The sequence below is a fragment of the Myxocyprinus asiaticus genome, chromosome 21 (genome assembly GCF_019703515.2).
Source record: "Myxocyprinus asiaticus isolate MX2 ecotype Aquarium Trade chromosome 21, UBuf_Myxa_2, whole genome shotgun sequence".
Classification (NCBI taxonomy): Eukaryota; Metazoa; Chordata; class Actinopteri; order Cypriniformes; family Catostomidae; genus Myxocyprinus; species Myxocyprinus asiaticus.
In genome coordinates this window covers 47559528-47578701 of record NC_059364.1, presented here as the reverse complement: position 1 = coordinate 47578701, position 19174 = coordinate 47559528, and the positions used below count along the sequence as shown (strand labels likewise).

General features: G+C 38.3%; 1 protein-coding gene across 10 annotated transcripts in view; it reads right to left on the bottom strand.

The window, feature by feature from the left end:
* Positions 1 to 19174, bottom strand: part of LOC127411731 (vitrin-like) — a 117533-nt gene that overhangs the window by 43820 nt on the left and 54539 nt on the right. For 4 of the 10 annotated variants that reach the window (XM_051647444.1, XM_051647445.1, XM_051647449.1 and 1 more), the window contains 10 exons: positions 13078 to 13140; positions 12913 to 12972; positions 8745 to 8819; positions 8505 to 8567; positions 7950 to 8012; positions 5428 to 5478; positions 2426 to 2473; positions 2113 to 2178; positions 1879 to 2026; positions 349 to 452 (listed from right to left, as the gene is read on the bottom strand). In XM_051647444.1, coding sequence (XP_051503404.1) covers positions 349 to 452; positions 1879 to 2026; positions 2113 to 2178; positions 2426 to 2473; positions 5428 to 5478; positions 7950 to 8012; positions 8505 to 8567; positions 8745 to 8819; positions 12913 to 12972; positions 13078 to 13140 — 741 coding nt within the window. The remainder of the gene's footprint in view (positions 1 to 348; positions 453 to 1878; positions 2027 to 2112; positions 2179 to 2425; positions 2474 to 5427; positions 5479 to 7949; positions 8013 to 8504; positions 8568 to 8744; positions 8820 to 12912; positions 12973 to 13077; positions 13141 to 19174) is intronic. The other 6 variants (XM_051647448.1, XM_051647450.1, XM_051647452.1 and 3 more) reach the window with 3 other exon arrangements.

The window sequence follows — 19174 nt, the reverse complement described above, 5'->3', positions numbered from 1 at the left end:
ACAGTTTAGCATTTCCTTAAACCATTTGTCTGAATTCATAGTTCCAATTTCAAATTTTAACCAAGTGAAATACTTTTAGAACTGCTTCATACAGTGGCTCAAAAAGCAGGGCTGTGCACAGAGATTTTGAGGGGCAGTGGCCCAACCCATGAAAAAGAGCACGTAACAGAAAGATTTGCCATGAACTCTGGGTTGATTTATCATTTAAAATCTAACAAACTTCTTTTCCCAGCTCACATTTAAATCTGATATAGGGCAAAATTGAGGGAAAGTATGTGCTATCTGTGCTCTTTGGCTTTCTCAGTGTATGCTCAGGGTGGTTACTACTGTGTACTGTTATTTACTGACCTATATTAGATGCACCACCCTTCTGGACAATTTTATTGATGGCTGATTTTAGGTCTTTGGAGTTGGAGAACTGTCTCAGACTGAATTCTGTGACTGCGTCATCCCTGGATCAAAAAAATAAAAAATACATATAGGGGTTCACTGGCAATTTCAACTATCAAGATGTTCACTTTTATCATGATATTTTGATGTTATATTAGGTTATGTAAAGTGTATATTTTTTTACATTTTGATACTGGACATATTGGATAGTTGGAGACTGAAATGTAAAATATAAACAAATTGACAGCTTCTAAAACATAAGGCCTTTAACACATGTTCCAGTTTAGAGACATACAAATGTCTAAAAGTCCTTTGATGCCTGCTGGGAACTGAAATTGCCGGAAACTTTATGAGGATACCGCTGCCGGCTGATACTCAGACACAGCCCATAGAGGTCTTCTCATTTATCAGTAAATAATGGGAAATCTTTGATTGAGAAAAATGTAATCCAAATGGGACTAATAAGCAAAATCATTTGCACTCTGTATGGGGGAATTTAATTAGAATCAGAATGAGCTTAATTGCCAAGTGTTCTCACGTACACAATGAATTTTTTTGGTGATAGGAGAAACAAGTGCACACAGAACATAACAGTGAGGATATAAAACAAGGTAAGAGTATAAATATACATAAAAATAATAGGACATATAACATAGAATGGTGTATGTACATGTGCAAGTGGTAATATATGTGCAGGTAGGGGAATGTACAGTTATTGAATTAAATATGAGTGAATTTACATATGTACATGAGATATTTATTTACATTGCACTATGGGGGAGTCCTGAGGCAGTTTAACTGTTCAGGTGGAAAATGGCATGAAGGTAAAAACTGTTATTAAAATTATTATCAAAGCTCACCGTGTCTGAAAAAAGATGGCAAATCTCCTTTTGTATTCCACAGAAGAAAGAAAATCATAGGGCTTGGAACAACTTGAGGGCAAGAATTCTGTGTGTGCACTAACAATTGTTCCATGCGGTCTTTAGAAATCACACAGAACAGAACTAAACTCTTATAATGTCAAATCAGGTAAATATGATAACTGTAAATGTGATCCATATATAAATGTAGTTGTCTGTACAGCCCACTGCTGACATACAGAATTTATGTACAGGTCAGAGGACATGAATGATTGTGTTAAAAAAAATTTACATATTATTTTTCATATAATTCATCACACTAAATTAACACGTTAAAACGACAGCCCTAATAAATACAATAAAATCAATCTATGAATTCAATGAATCCAATATTCTATGAACCTCAAAGGATTCGCAAAGAAAAAGGTTTACGTTTTAGATGCTGTCAATACGTTGATATTATATGATTCAGCGTCTATCCACTTGTACAAAAATCTTCATGTGTGACAACCTAATTTATAACATTTTATTTCAACATGCAAACAATGACAACAACAAGAACTCGCTTGTCATTATTAATTAAAATAAAGCAATCCACCATTTGTTTAGGACAGGGAAACTTTAATACCCATATTGAATGATGCCCATCAGGGGTCCAACAACACCAACATTAATGACCTGAGACACCTCCGCAAGAAAGTCCTTCTGAATCTTAAAGCGCCGTTTGCCAATGCTCCAACTGCCATCCATGAGGAAAGCCATGTCAACTTTACAGTCTGAAGGACAGAGTAATAGAGGTGTGAGCTGAAGTGAATAATAAACTATGGTAAGCTGTGACTGTGTTTGTAGAACATGAACACACTTGGATTTCCCTGAGACATGATTTCCGTTACTCTGGCTGTTGAGTCCTCCCCTCGAGCACTGAATCCTGTAGACAGCAGAGGATATTTTTATTATGAATCAGGTCAATCTTGTACCTTATGTGCTGCTTTATCTATAGTACAGCATGAAAAAAATGTTCTATGGTCCAAATCTAAAGGTGCTGTAAGCTATTTCAGTCATTTTGATAACTTAGAGATTTTCTACCTTCTTGTAATAAAGGTTTTGATCTATCTGGACCCATAATCTATGATCACTCTAGTTAGTCCTGTAACATGAGCACAAAGATCACTCACTTGACTTGAACGGGTTTGACTCAGGCTCCCATGATTCAACAAGTGTCTCTGTGACAGTTATAGCTTGAGTTATTACACAACTATGACAAACAAAATACATAAAACAAGCATCCAGTATTTTACAAGCTTGCAAGAACATGACCTTAAAGAGCATAAAACATGTGTATGCATACGTGTGTGTGAAAATAGGAACATGTGAGAGTTACACAGACACTGCAAGATTAGAAACTTCATATTCAGCATGTAACTGCTGAGTAACTGTTGTGCAACTGCGGAGAAACAGCTGTGTTGAGTAACTGCTTTATAACTGCTGAGTAACTGATATGTAACTGCTGTGTAAAATACTGTGTATCTGATGTGAAACTGCAAACAGCCATGTAATTGCCGAGTGACCGAAGTGTAACAACTGAGTAACAGATGTGTAACAACTGAGTAACAGATGTGTAACAACTGAGTAACAGATGTGTAACAACTGAGTAACTGCTGTGTAAATAATGTGTGACTGCTGTGTAAATGCTGTGTAGCTGCAAAATGCCATGTAACTGCTGAATAACTCCTAAATAAAAAACTGCTTAGTAACTGCTGAGTAAATGTTGTGTAACTTCCAAATACTGCTGAGTATCTGCTTTAACCCTCTGGGGTCGACGGACGTGCCGGCGCGTCCTGCTGGATTTTTTCCTCATAACAGCAGAAACAACTACTCCGTCATTTTTGGGCATACACATTAGTGTAAGACATCATTAGAGACTATAAAGGGTCTACTTTTATTTGTGTACACTCACAATAACAACAAAACCTTGTGCTTTTGTAAAATGAAGAAAATAAACAGGGTACGCTTTCAGCCGTCTCTGTCTACGCGAGCATCTTTCTGAAATATGTCACAAAAATTTATTGAAACTCTGCAAATATTTATCACACAAACATGAAACATTTGTCTAAAGAAAGCTTAAAATGCTTCAAATTTAAAACAACAGCTTCAAATTTAAAACAAATATTCTCCTGCAATGTAATCTGAATGAAACAAAGTGCTGTACAGTTTCTCCTGGCTCAGCTCATTATCGCTAGTGTGATCACACCCACCAGCAGAGCACGCTATTCATATGGTAGTGTGCGGAGGCGATCAATGCAAATGGTAAACGCCCCCGACAGTGCCTTAAAAAAACATCAAGTTCATCATCAGATTCATTCACTTTCCTGCACGTTTGGAAGATAGCACGCTACACAGGTGAAGAAGCTCTACAGATGGTCCTGGATAGTGACGAAGAGTTCACATTTTCCTCAGAAGAAGAGCGGGAATCCGACGAGGAACGTTTTCATTTTGAAGAGCGACTTTGTCCAGCCGAGGATACATTTTCAGATGAGTAAGTCATTTAGTTTTACTTACATATTAGTTGACATGCTATTTTATATAAACGTACATATTTTACTAGTTGGACTATTTCCAGACTTGCCAGCCAGGATTCAGAGTATTGAAATTTGAAATATGTCCTAATAGGCAAGTTTTAGTTACATTTAAATGTTGTTTCGGCTAAAGCAGGTGTTTAAATTGTATGCTGTATGATATAAATATGATATGTAATATGATATAAAAATAATATGAATAACGTTTATGCGTGGTTTTTGAAAAAACAAAAATTATAACACATACTAAACATTTGTTCACAAGACTTTTGAGAACTGAATCTTGCAGCCTAGAGTTTTTGCTACAAAAATGATGTGAAAACCATCCTGTTTCTAATGATGTCTTACACTTATCTGTATGCCCAAAAATGAGGGAGTATTTTAAGTTGTTTCCGCTGTTATGCGGAAAAAATCCAGCAGGACGCGCCGGCGAGTCTGTCGACCCCAGAGGGTTTGTAGAGCCGAGGCTGGAATGACGCACGCCCGGTCCCCAATCAGCCTGATGGGGTGCGTGAGGGATAAAGGCGGCTGGGGACGACAGTTCGAGAGAGAGAGAATGACAGGCAGCTGTACTGTGTGTTTATAGTTGTGTGTTTTTGTTTAAGTTGTTTATTAAATTATTATTTAAGTTGTCAAGCCGGTTCTCGCCTCCTCCTTTCCACTGAACCCCCTTACAGGGTTAAACTTGATTTTGTGAATAAGCTACAAACAATATATTCAATCATTAAGCCTCCTCACATTCATTCTTTCTCAGGGGAGGGGTCTTTGTCTCCTCAGGTGTGAATCACCTCAATATTCATGATCATCCATGCCTCCTCGAATATAGCCTTTCTAACACTAAAAGTGTCTTACAAAAGTTAAATAACTATATTGTTTTGTATGAATGAGTGATCAGGATGGTTTTCACATCATTTTTGTAGCAAAAACTCGAGGCTACAAGATCCAGTTCTCAAAAGTCTTGTGAACAAATGTTTAGTATGTGTTATATTGCCTTATTTCAGTGACTTAAAATTTTTGTTTTTTCAAAAATTACACATAAACATGTACATACATGTTGTTCACATATTATTGTAGCCAAGTTTGTCCTGAATACAGTGTTATGAGACTTTAGCCATTAATATGTTTTTGAGCAACTGAAAAAAGCACAAATGTCAATGCATTCTCCAGGGCCCAAAACACCCTCAGACCCCAGAGGGTTAAACCAGCTAAGTAACTGATGTGTAATTCCTGAGTAACTTATGTGTAAATGCCGTGTAACTGATGTGTAGCTGTAAACTGCAGAGTAACTGCTGAGTAACTCCAAATAAAAACTGCTAAGTAACTGCTGGCCAACTGCTGATTTAGTGCCAGGTAACTTATGTGTAACTGCTGAGTAACTGCAGTGTAAATGCTGAGTACTCTTCTATACCTTAACACCTTCTCTGGTTGGGTAACTTAGTAGCTATGTAACTATTAATGGCTATTGATCTTTGGACTTTTCTTACTTTGATGGCAGTAGATAGTTTCTTACTGACAATACTGGTGTATAAAGCTATATTGTGCATAGAGTGAGACATCTGTGTTTTTAAATATAAATAAATCTACATTTTGTTTTGTCATACCTTTAGTGTGGCTGGTCTCAGACATAGGCTTGTTGTCGTCTGACTCAGGAGCTAAAAAACACAAATCACACCACCGCACACACATATGAAGGTAAAAAGTGTACAGTAAAAGAGCAAAACTTGAGAGCTTGCAGATTTGAATTTCAGAAATTTAGCAAAAATCTGTCACTGCAATTTCAAATCTTCTTGCTTTGACTTTTGCAATAAACCTGTTGCAAAGCTCTTGTGACTGGGCATGCCCCCCCCTCCCCACCCCCACCCCCACCCAAACAAAAGTTGTTCCAAAAGTCAAGGTGCAAAGATCTGTCAAAGTTGCACTGCCAGATTAGAGAGGTTTTGAGTGCAAACTTGTACTTATCAGAGGATTAAGGTTTGTGGCAACTTTAGGTAAGATTTATTCTGCAGTAGCTGGCCTAGCATAGGCATTTCCCAATACAAAAATTACCCATTAATTATTATGTTAAAAATTAACATTTAATAACAGCTGCAAAAGTTATCAACAATGACAATGAGTAAATGACAAAGACATGCCCATCGCTGCAATTTCTACAGACATTGCTTATTCCGTGCGAATTGACAGACATCCACAGTAGCACTTACTTTACAGACATACTGGTTATCCGGAAAACTAATCCCATCCAAACAGGGTTTAATTCCAGATGGTGTGGTGCAGTGGTGTTGTGTTTGATAGGGTAACGTTGAGTCCAACTGTGTGCTGTGTTTATATACAGCATATACTGTATGTATGTAGCTATATAATGTATACATACATTTTCTTAGGCCACTCAGTTAACTCAAACCATGGCAAAGGGCCACGTTCATACAGAAATCATATTAAATATACTCATCACAAAGACTTTTTAGCAAACAGTGCATTCGGAAAGTATTCACAGCGCTTCACTTTTTCCACATTTTGTTATGTTACAGCCTTATTCCAAAATGGATTTAATTCATTATTTTCCTCAAAATTCTACAAACAATACCCCATAATGACAATGTGGAAGATGTTTGTTTGAAATCTTTGCAAATTTATTAAAAATAAAAAACGAAAAAAAATCACATGTACATAAGTATTCACAGCCTTTGCCATGACACTCAAAATTGAGCTCAGGTGCATCCTGTTTCCACAGATCATCCTTGAGATGTTTCTACAACTTGATTGGAGTCCACCTGTGGTAAATTCAGTTGATTGGACATGATTTGGAAAGGCACACACCTGTCTATATAAGGTCCCACAGTTAACAGTGCATGTCAGAGCACAAACCAAGCCATGAAGTCCAAGGAATTGTCTGTAGACCTCTGTGACAGGATTGTATCAAGGCACAGATCTGGGGAAGGATACAGAAAAATTTCTCCAGCACTGAAGGTCCCAATGAGCACAGTGGCCTCCATCATCTGTAAATGGAAGACGTTTGGAACCACCAGGACTCTTCCTAGAGCTGGCCGCCTGGCCAAACTGAGCGATCGGGGGAGAAGGGCCTTAGTCAGGGAGGTGACCAAGAACCTGATGGTCACTCTGACAGAGCTCCAGCATTTCTCTGTGGAGAGAGGAGAAACTTCCAGAAGAACAACCATCTCTGCAGCACTCCACCAATCAGGCCTGTATGATGACAGCCCGCCTGGAGTTTGCCAAAAGGCACCTGAAGGACTCTCAGGCCATGAGAAACAAAATTCTCTGGTCTGATGAAACAAAGATTGAACTCTTTGGCCTGAATGGCAAGCGTCATGTCTGGAGGAAACCAGGCACTGCTCATCACCTGGCCAATACATCCCTATAGTGAAGCATGGTGGTGGCAGCATCATGCTGTGGGGATGTTTTTCAGCGGCAGGAACTGGGAGACTAGTCAGGATCGAGGGAAAGATGAATGCATCAATGTACAAAGACATCCTTGATGAAAACCTGCTCCAGAGCACTCTGGACCTCAGACTGGGGCGAAGGTTCATCTTCCAACAGGACAACGACCCTAAGCACACAGCCAAGATAACAAAGGAGTGGCTCCGGGACAACTCTGTGAATGTCCTTGAGTGGCCCAGCCAGAGCCCAGACTTGAACCCGATTGAACATCTTTGGAGAGATCTGAAAATGGCTGTGCACCGACGCTCCCCTTCAAACCTGATGGAGCTTGAGAGGTCCTGCAAAGAAGAATAGGAGAAACTGCCCAAAAATAGGTGTGCCAAGCTTGTAGCATCATACTCAAAAAGACTTGAGGCTGTAATTGGTGCCAAAGGTGCTTCAACAAAGTATTGAGCAAAGGCTGTGAATACTTATGTACATGTGATTTTGTTTCGTTTTTTATTTTTAATACATTTGCAAAGATTTCAAAAAAACTTCTTTCACGTTGTCATTATGGGGTATTGTTTGTAGAATTTTGAGGAAAATAATGAATTTAATCCATTTTGGAATAAGGCTGTAACATAACAAAATGTGGAAAAAGTGAAGCACTGTGAATACTTTCCAGATGCACTGTAAGTCAATGTATTTTGATGTATTTATTTTCTAAAATAAATGTGCTAATACTTACAGTACTGTCCATAGTTATAGAGCAGGTGCTCATGCTCAGTGTTATCAGGTCTTGGGTCACGAACTGCAGGAAAGAGCCAGTATTTTCAAGAACAGTTAGTTCAGCCTAATGCATTATGAGAAACAAGCCCATAATGCCTGTGTGTGCGTGTTTTAAGCAAAAGCCAACCAATCATAAGCTGTGCAGAAAAGTTCCTACAGCTTACCAGCTCTCCTCTGACATGGACTATAAAGTTAAAATCATATAGCTTCAACTACAGCACAAACACATATTGCTCTGAAAGTTTTCAGTATCATGTGGGCAACACATTGACATGGACTTAATAAAACATCCTGAAACGTGTGTGTGCTAGTGACATGTCTTGTTTTACTGTGAAGTCAGTGTAAAATTAATAGCAGATACTGTAGGATCACTGCATACATATATATGATGTGTGCATATCAAAACAGACATGTGCTCTGCATACTAAAAAGCCATCATGCAGATTTATGAGTATCCTTTTTTTCTCTTTCAGTACTGCCATGGATGTATAACAGCAGTATATAAATCCCTTACCAGATTCACCAGAGCTCATCCGACTCCATTTATGGCCTGTGTTTGGCAAAGAGTGGCTAGTGTCTGAACACAAAGAGTGAGGATAGGACCTCAGGTCATCATCATGTTATGATTAGTATTATTTCGTATGTGTTTATAGAGATTCATTTGGAATTTAAAAGCATATTTAGCCTAAATGTCAACTTATGCTCACATGTGTTGTGTTATGTTATATGTTATGTTATAGCATGATTCTGATACCTGTTGGTTTCCTGGTGCCAAAGAACCAATCAGGTCGTGCGTACGCAGGGTGCAGCCAATCTCTTCTCGCTAACGCTAGATAGAAATTGAGAAACTACTTAAAATGTATCACATAAAGACATCCAAATAACCTACAGTATGGGCTTCCATGTTTCAAGCACATATTCAAATAGTAGTTGTCACTCACCTTGTATACATTGTTTGCATTGATCTGAGTATTATAGAGATTCTCCAATATGACTGAAGGTAAGACAGTTCACATCTAACTTAAGACATTAGTCAAGGAGGGACATATGGAAGGCATCATTCTTTTATTTTTAAATAGCCAATCGCCTTTAGTTTATATCACATAGTTTGCTACTTGCTAGTCGGTAACAGATACTTTTTCAGCCGTCATGGTTTCAGAGCATTTATCCAATACATATTTACCACAGGGATTTCCAAACAGCTCAGAGGTGAATCACAACATTACAAACTTTGATTTGAAGTAAAAAAAGTATTTGGAAATATGACAAAAAGACAAAGATACAAGACTGTGTACTTGTGAATGACGCAATCAAATGAAAAATTATTGAAAAATCAAAAATGGTAACACTTTATTTGGATGGTCCCAAGTAGATATTTAACTGACCATAAGTGACTTATCAATTGGCTTGCTATAGCTAGTAAACAGTGTTTCAACAAACATTCAGTAGACTTTCAGTAGCCTGAATATAGATCTTTATTAATGACCTTTTAATGAACTAATATTCTCAACAATAATGTAAGTAGGTCATTAATAGAGATCTATACACAGGCTACTGAAAGCCTACTGAATGTTTGTTGAAACACTGTTTACTAGCTATAGCAAGTCAGTTGATAAATATAAACTGGTAATTAATAGAGATCTATATATGGGCTACTGAAAGTCTACTGAATGTTTGTTGAAACACTGTTTACTAAATATAGCAAGCCAGTTGATAAGTCACTTATAGTCAGTTAAATATCTACTTTGGACCATCCAAATAAAGTGTTACCTCAAAAATATATTGATTTAATGTTGTTGATTATAAGTATAGAAATAATATATTTTAAGTTCATTGCAAAATATTCAGATATATACAACTATACAAGTAATTCATGAGTGTAGGGAGAGCGGCTCGATTGCGTCATTCCGAGCGTTCATGGATTTAATCTCGGGGTACGCACAGAAACCTGATCAGTAAGAGTAACCTTATTGTCTAGGGGGGTCTGGGGGTATGTTCTCCCAGGAGTGTTTTTTACAAAAACAACCATGAAAGCACAAAATACAGTGAAACACGGCACAGTGGTCAGTTTGGCCCAGTTTTTTTCTTTGTTCTTAGGTATCTCGATACTGTTTTACTCAATGAGAAACCACTCCAAATGATTCAGTGAATGTGCTATCCTAACAAATTGGACTCAAACACGAATAGATTCAGACCATTTTGCTAATCCATTTGGCCAATTCACTGAAAAAAAAAAAACAAAAGAAAAAAAAACATCATGGGTAGTGTAGCTGTTCCTCAGTAATTCCGCTATTAAACACAATTGAAATTTTTTTTGTTGATGAAAATACATGAACTGATGGCTTCAACAGACGCATATACCATCGATTAGCAACCTCGGAGCTCACGGTAGGTCTGTCTTTTAAGGTCTATAAGTTACTGTTAAAAATCACTTTGCCTATGGAGATATTAAATGGGTTTATACCTTCCAGAATCAGACTGTCGCGCTCTATTAAGGGGGAGGGACAATCTCATTATAAAGATCATTTGATTGGACAATCTGTGAATTGAAGGATTCATAACATAAGGTTGGGAGGGTTACTTTTTAAATGTAATCCGTTACAGATTAATGATTACTTAACATTAAATGTGATCAGTAACATTGTCCAATTACAGTAATATGAAAGTAATGTAATCATATTACTTTACTTTTGGATTACACATATTGGCATATATGTAAATAAAGTCAAGATAAAATCAATATGATCTCTAAAACTTTTAATTATACCTTGAATGCAAACAGAACATTTTTGAGTAATATTATGAGTACTGTTGTAGCTGTTATTATATCTAAAGAAAAGAAACACAGACACTGCATCCTACTAAGAAAACAGAAAATGAGCTTTTAATGTAGAACAACTCTGAATTTCTCATAAAGCAAGTATAATCAGAACACATGCACTGAATTATGTCTTGGTTAACATTAAACTAAATCTGACAGGCTATACCTCAGATTCAAAAACACTGCAATGTGTATTTCAACCATGTATTGCAGTTAGTGTGTATAGGCAATTGTAATTTGCACTATTCATTAAATTCAGTCTGTATTCAATAGGCAGATCACATTGTCATAATTAAATGCTGGAGAGTGTCTTTCCTCTGCTTGCTCATGATCCAAAGTCAGACATCACCAGCTAACAGTTTATGGCTGATTTCTTTGTTTATGTTTCTGTTTAAGGAGGATTTTAAAGGGGAAAACCAGTTTTGATTTCAAAATGAAAACAAAATCTAGTTTTAAAGAATAGATAAAAACAGATTTAAATTTCTCAAATACTTATTCCAAATGACTATACATGTTGAACATGTTACATATGCCAGAATGTCTCCCTCACCCAGACATTTGAACTGTTCTCAACAATAATTTATAAAAATCTGATAAATTCTTCATTGAACTTTCTTTCCTAAGAACTTAAACCACATTTTCAATTAATCTGCTATTTATGTGCACAATTTGGATTTGTTAATAATGATCAGGGATGCAAAATCATAAGAGGTGAAAAAGGAGAGAAAGTCATAGCAGGTTTTCCATTTTTCCAGGTGATTTTTTCTTAAATGATGAAGGTTTAAGTACCATTCACCTGGGGGAGGGGTCATTTTTTTCAGCTTCAATATGGAACGGAACAACATATAGGACGTCCTGGCTAATATAGTACAGTTCGCATTTAAAATCATATAAACCAGGGGATTTCTATGCTGTACCAGCAATGATAGGCAAATCATGTCAGTATTGGCAGCTATTCCTGCTCCTGCCAAATGACGAGGGCCACGGATTTCAAGCACTAAGGCTAACTCATTTTTACGCATTTTAATATTAACTAATGATAGCTAACCTAGCTAATGTGATTTCTGTGTGGCTCTTATTACCTTCAAATTCTCAGGTCATTGGATAATGAGAGCATCTTCACAGCTGGAAGGCATAAATTCCACTGAACTTTAATGTTGTTTCACTTTTCTCTTTTAAAGAGTGAACAATGTCGAAATATCTAAAAAATAATGCAAGTTCTTCCTTGGCCATCGCGATGAAGCAGCTGTTTGCCTCGAGAGCAGAGTGCTGATGTGAGACAGGCGTATTTGCGTATGGGACAGTAGGAGGTGCTCCTGACTCAAGTGAGTCATGAGAGAGAACCTGAAGAGAATGCGCATCTAAACCATCTCTCACTCTAAACAAACAGCTGTCTGTATCACTTTATGTCAGGAAAATTCACTATTTCTTTTGTCAGAAATTAAAACTTGTAATCTTTACAATAATCCCAATTTTTTGAAAATGTAACTGTAATCTGATTACGATGGGTTTTTATTTAACTGTAACAGAGTACAGTTACCTATTTTTTTGTATCCTGATTACCTAACATCATTAAAAGTTATCCGTTACTTCTCAAGCCTGTTAATGTGTATCATTTATTTCCACAAAAAGTTTAATTACATTTTTCATAAATTCATTTGTCAACATTTAGAAGCTTATAAATGACCTCAAGGGTTATAGATATGGACTAAAAGCAACTAACCTAAAATTTTGTTTTCATGGGGTCTTTAAAGAAGGCAAAGCAACTTATTTATTTTTCCTTCATATACATTAATCAATTTGACTAATAATAAACTAGATACTATCTTTACAATCTGATAATTTCAGTCAAAGCAACAAATAAAATTAGCTCTCAGTTCGTTAAATGTTCAGAGTTAGAGAGAAATATTATACTTCTTAACTTTGGAAGCCACTCAATACCATTAATACAGGTCATTTGAAAACAGATCAACTTAACCTGATCACTCCAGATGCTCAAAAAGATGCTGAATTCAGCTTTTACTGTATGTGTGTGATTTTATATGTCAGCACACATGCAAAGACAGATGCATGCTGATAGATACTGTCTACAGATACTTACAAGGAATAGACTGCGGCGCATGCTGGTCTCTCTCAGACTGCAATTGCAATCGACTCAAAGCTGCTTAACAATGTGAAACAGATGCAAAACAGATCCTTGAGTTGATGTCTGCACTGCAGCTGTCTCCTGAATGAAGGTTGAATTGAATGAATGAATCATGCAAACCTGAGGCCGAGGGAACATGCGGCTGTCTCCGGATCACGGCTCCTGTGTCTGGCCTCTGCACACCTGCAGTCAAAATAAAAATATGTTAAAGATGAGCCAATCCGGTGATGCCATGCGAGGTTTGGACGTGTGAACGGCGAGCTCTGCGCACTTTGCTAATTTTAATACTTTTTATGTCATAAACCGGTGAGATTCGATACATCCTGATCCTTAACTGTTCTAGGAAGACAACATGTCAAAGAATTCACAATCCTTGAGCTCTGGAGACATTAAAGACACTTACATGCTCAAGCTGACACCCCCAGACAGGGCGCAAGCTCGGGAGCCGATTTGGCCGGAGAAGTGAGGAAGATTCAGCAAGAATGGTTGAACTTGTCCACAATGCTGAGGAAGGTCATTGCTGACTTGGAGGATCTTGCTGTATTACGTCGATCGATCACTGCCATGGAGACGAAATTCGCTGAGGTGGTTACAAGAGTGGGGGATGTCGAGAAATGGATCAATTTCTGGATCAAGAGCGGGAATTAGCTGCTAATCCACTAGTGACCAAGGTGGATTTGGAGAATGTCTGGGAAAAGTTGGAGGACTTGGAGAACCGTAACCGGCAGAATAATGTCAGAATTCTTGGAATTCCTGAGGACGAAGAAGGTTGGAATATGGGGAAATTCCTGGAAGGGCTCTTTCTGAGTCTGCTCATCATAACAGGCCATAAGCTGGAAATCGAGCGAGCTCACAGGTTTCTGGCTCGGTGATCCGCTGAGGGAGACAGGCCCTGATCAATTCTGGTCAAATTTCTGAGATCATCCGATTAAGATCTCGTGTATGCGAGATGAGGAGTAAAGGAAGGCTTTCTTGGAAGAACCACAGCATTTTCTTGTTCCCAGACTTTGCGAATTCAACAAGAGAGAAACGTGATCGATTCAAGGAATGCAAGAAACTCTTACATCAACGGAGGGTCACTTTTGCACTGATGTTCCCGGGCCAATTTGAGAACAGATGCTAAGGATGACCATAAATTATTTACATGTCCCCAGCAAGCGATGTCCTTCATAAAGTCAATGGACTAAGTTATTTTGTGGTTCTGAAATTGCAGCCAAGAGAACCGACTCACTGAACATTCACTTGACCATCCATGGGAACTGAGCACCTTTTTTGTTTCTTTTTATGCTGGTTCCGCCTAGCGGCTGGAGTTTGTTTTGAGTAGTTGCACTCCTTCGGGACAGTGTTGTGGATGAATCTGCACGTCATATGTGCTTATGCCTCCTATTGGTTGGAGTTTGTTTTGTGGAGTATGTCTTGCAGCACATTGGAGTGATTGGGTTATTTGTTGCACTCGTGTAGCAGTTGAATGGGCTGGCTCACTGATCATTTGTTTGACAGCGTGAGGAAACTGAACGGCCTTTTCTTTTCTTTTCTTTTCTTTTCTTTTTGTGCTGGTTCCGCTAGTGGCTGGAGTTTGTTCTGTGGAGGAACACACCTTCGGGACAGTTATGTGGATGAATCTACATGTTCTTTGTGTTTACTCTGCCTATTGGCTGGAGTTTGTTTTATAGATTATCTTCTGTTGTGTAATTCTGTCTCACAAAATTTGTATAGAAACACTGGACTTGAGCAGTCCGACGGCAAAGTTGTCGTGGGGGCTCTCGTAGGCATTTTTGAGTTTAGAGGGATGGACGCCAGTTCGTGCTGTCGTGTGCGGGGTTAATATGCATGTTTTTCTTTTTTTCCGTTTGTTTGGTTCGGGGGGAAGTTTGAGGTTTGATTGTTGCACTAATGTTGGAATGTGGTCTTTATAATTTTATTTTTCTAATATGTCAAAATGTCAAATGTTAATATGAGTGGATTGTCTCTCTCCATGTGGAATGTGAATGGGTTGGGGCACCCCATAAAAAGAAGGAAGGTTATTTCTCTTCTTAAACGCAAGAAATATGATATAGTGTTCTTCAAGAAACGCATCTTTCCCCACTGAAAAATTTGGGGAGATATGGGGTGGACATGTTTTCTTTAGTGCTGGCTCAAGTAAGAGCAGGGGAGTCATTACACTGATAAGTAAGCATCTACAATTCACATGTTTCAAACAGATTAAAGATAAATTAGGAAGAGTCATTATTGTTTTAGCAGAATTTCAAGGGCAAAGGTTGATTTTCTCTAATATTTACGCACCTAACGCTGATGATCAGGGCTTTTTTACAGATTTTGAAGGGATGTTGCAAGCCGCTGGCACCCCTCATGATATAATATTGGGAGGAGACTTTAATCTATTGATGGACTCAGTCCTTGGTCATAGTGAAGCAAAAATGTGTAAGCCCACTAGAGCAACATTGATGCAGGATGTGTTACACTCGCTTGGATCTTTGTCCTTTTTAAGAATCAGACTGATCCGGGTTTGTGTCATGGTTGTCAGAAGCTTCCATTCTTATATGATTCTGTATAAACTTCTAACAAAATTGGAGCCAGTTCTGTAGCATAAGATCTAAAAATTCAGCGGCAAATCTGTCTGGCCCCGGAGTCTTGCCTGTAGGCAAGGCCTTAATTACCTCATCAAGCTCCTCAAAGTTTATCTCAGAATCAAGATAATTTTTTTGCTCAGTTGTCAGTTTAGGGAGTTCTAATTGTTCCACAAAGTTTCTAATATCTTCATCAGTAGACAAAGACATGGAACTATAGAGATCAAGACAGAATTCTTTAAAAGCATTATTAATATCAATGGCTGAGGTAAATATTTCACCACCAGCAAATTTCACTGAGGGAATGGTAGAAAAAGACTCTATCTGCTTTATATATCTTGCCAAAAGCCTCCCTGCATTGTCCCCCAACTCAAAATATGACTGTCTTGCCCTGAATAGCCAAAACTCCACCCTCCGTGTCAAAATAGTATTATATCTGTAGTTCAATCGGGTCAATTCTCTGAGGCCATCAGACGACATTCGGCGCTTCAGCTCTGCCTCGGCACTTTTAATATTCCCTTCCAGCTCTACGAGTTCTCGCGTTTTGGATTTTTTGGTGAATGAAGCATACTGTATGATCCAACCCCTAAGAACCACCTTAAGTGCCTCCCAAGCCACGCCCACAGAGGATACTGAGGACTAGTTGGTCTCCATTTAAACACTGATTTCAGCCTTTAACATTTGTTGGAATTCAGGATTTTGCAAAAGGGATACATTAAAGCACCAATGATGTATTTTTCTCCATATGTGGCAACACCTCTAAACTCACCAGGGTGTGATCTGAGACTCAGATGTTTCCAATTGAGCAATCAACAACAGATGAAATGAGGGACTTAGATATAATTTTAAAAAATCAATTCTAGAATAAATCTTATGGACTGATGAAAAAAAATTTATAGTCCCTACCAGATGGGTTCAAAAGTCTCCAAATATCTGTAAGACCAAGATTTTTACACATCCTGTGAATCACAGGATTTTTTAGATCTTATGCTACAGAACTGGCTCCACTTTTGTTAGAAGTTTATACGGAATCATACAGGAATGGAAAGCTTCCGCCAACCATGACACAAGCCCGGATCAGTCTGATTCTTAAAAAGGACAAAGATCCAAGCGAGTGTAACACATCCTGCATCAATGTTGCTCTAGGAGGCTTACACACTTTTGCTTCACTAGGATCAAGGGCTGAGTCCATCAACAGATAAAAGTCTCCTCCCAATATTATATCATGAGGGGTGCCAGCGGCTTGCAACATCCCTTCAAAATCTACAAAAAAGCCCTGATCATCAGCATTAGGTACGTAAATGTTAGAAAAAAATCTACCTTTGCTCTTGAATTTCTGCTAAAACAATAATGACTCTTCCTAATTTATCTTTAATCTGTTTAAGACATTTGAATTGTAGATGCTTACTTATCAGTGTAATGACTCCCCTGCTCTTACTTGAGCCAGCACTAAAGAAAACATGTCCACCCCATATCTTCCCAAATTTTCCAGCTTCCTGCGGGTAAGAAACACTATCATATTTCTTGCATTTAAGAAGAGAAATAACCTTCCTTCTTTTTATGGGGTGCCCCAACCCATTCTCATTCCACGTGGAGAGAGACAATCCACTCATATTAACATTTGACATTTTGACATATTAGAAAAAATAGATTGTGTGTCAAAAATTAAATTACAAAGACCATATTCCAACATTAGTGCAACAATCAAACCTCAAACTTCCCCCCGAACCAAACAAACAGAAAAAAGAAAAATGTGCAGATTAACCCCGCACACGACAGCACCAACTGGTGTCCATCCCTCTAAACTCAAACAGTCCATGTATGCCTACGAGAACCCCCGCGATAACTTTGCCGTCGGACTGCTCAAGTCCAGTGTTTCTATACAAATTTTGTGAGAGAGAATTACACAACAGAAGATAATCTATAAAACAAACTCTAGCCAATAGGCAGAATAAACACAAAGAACATGTAGATTCATCCACATAACTGTCCCAAAGGTGTGTTCCTCCACAAAACAAACTCCAGCCGCTAGCGGAACCAGCACAAAAAAAAAAAAAAAAAAAGAAAGAAAAAGGCCGTTCAGTTTCCACATTCAGTCAAACAAATGATCAGTGAGCTGGCCCATTCAACTGCTGCATGAGTGCAACAAATAACCCAGTCACTCCAATGTCCTTCAAGACATACTCCCAAAACAAACTCCAAACAATAGGAGGCATAAGCACAAAGAACGTGCAGATTCATCCACAACACTGTCACGAAGGAGTGCTACTACTCAAAACAAACTCCAGCCGCTAGGCGGAACCAGCATAAAAAGAAACAAAAAAGGTGCTCAGTTTCCTCGGACGGTCAAGTGAATGTTCAGTGAGTCGTCCACTTGGCTGCAACTTGAGTACCACAAAATAATTTAGTCCACTGACTTTATGAAGGACATCGCTTGCTGGAGACATGCAAATAATTTACGGTTATCCTTAGCATCTATTCTCAATTTGGCCGGGAACATCAGTGCAAAAGCGACCCTCTGTTGATGTTAGAGTTTCTTGCATTCCTTGAATCGATCATGTTTCTCTCTTGTTGAATTCGCAAAGTCTGGGAACAAGGAAATGCTGTGGTCCTTCCAAGAAAGCCTTCCTTAACACGAGATCTTTATCGGATGATCTCAGAAATTTGACCTTTCCTTTTCTAAGTTCTCAGGATACAGAGTCAATTAGTCTAAATCTGAAGCTTTGGCTCTGACAGCGTACTGCCCAGCAACGGCTTTTCATCTGGGAGTCTTCCAGTGGCCCAAACAGGGCATTAAGTATTTGGGCATTTTATTCCCAGCAAATTTGTGTGATTTAGTTCATTTTGACCCCTTAATAAAAAGGTTTTCAAGCGATGTGGGCAGGTGGGCTTCATTACGTTTATCTATGATTGGGAAGGTTAATGTTATTAAAATGAATTGTATTCCAAAATTCAACTTCCTGCTACAATCTCTCTTTGTAGATGACCCCCTCTCTTATTTCAAGCAATTTGATAGCATAGCGAAGTCCTTCATTTGGAATGGTAAGCATCCCAGATTACATTTCAACAAGTTACATAGGCCGATTGAGAAAGGTGGGCTAGGCCAAGATTTTGTTTTATTATTATGCATTCGGTCTCAGACATTTGGCTCATTGGTCGCTTCCACCTGAGAGAGCCCCTCCCTGGTTTTGAATTGAACTGGAAGTTCTTGCCCATATTTTGCCATTGCAACCTAATCGGAGAAGTTAAGTTACACCCCGTTATCTCGCATTTGCACTCGGTATGGACAAAAGTGTCCAGAGTGTTTAATTCGGACATTTATTTTTAATTCGGACATTTATTTAAATGTTGCCTCGAGCATATGGCTGAATCCAAAATTATGTATTAATAAGTCCCCTTTCTGCTGGTCAGAGTGGATTGTGAGGGAGGTTAATATGTTTGGTGACCTATATGAGAATGGAGTGTTGAGATATTTTGAAAATTTGGTTCAACATTTTGGGATTCCTAGATCTCAGTTCTTTAGGTATTTACAGCTGCACTATCTGCTCTGTACTATTTTTGGGAGTAGTATACACCCCCTCTAAAGCGGCAGATACTCTGGGAGTGGTGATTACTGCTTTTGAAAAAATGAGGCATCAGTGTATTACTCC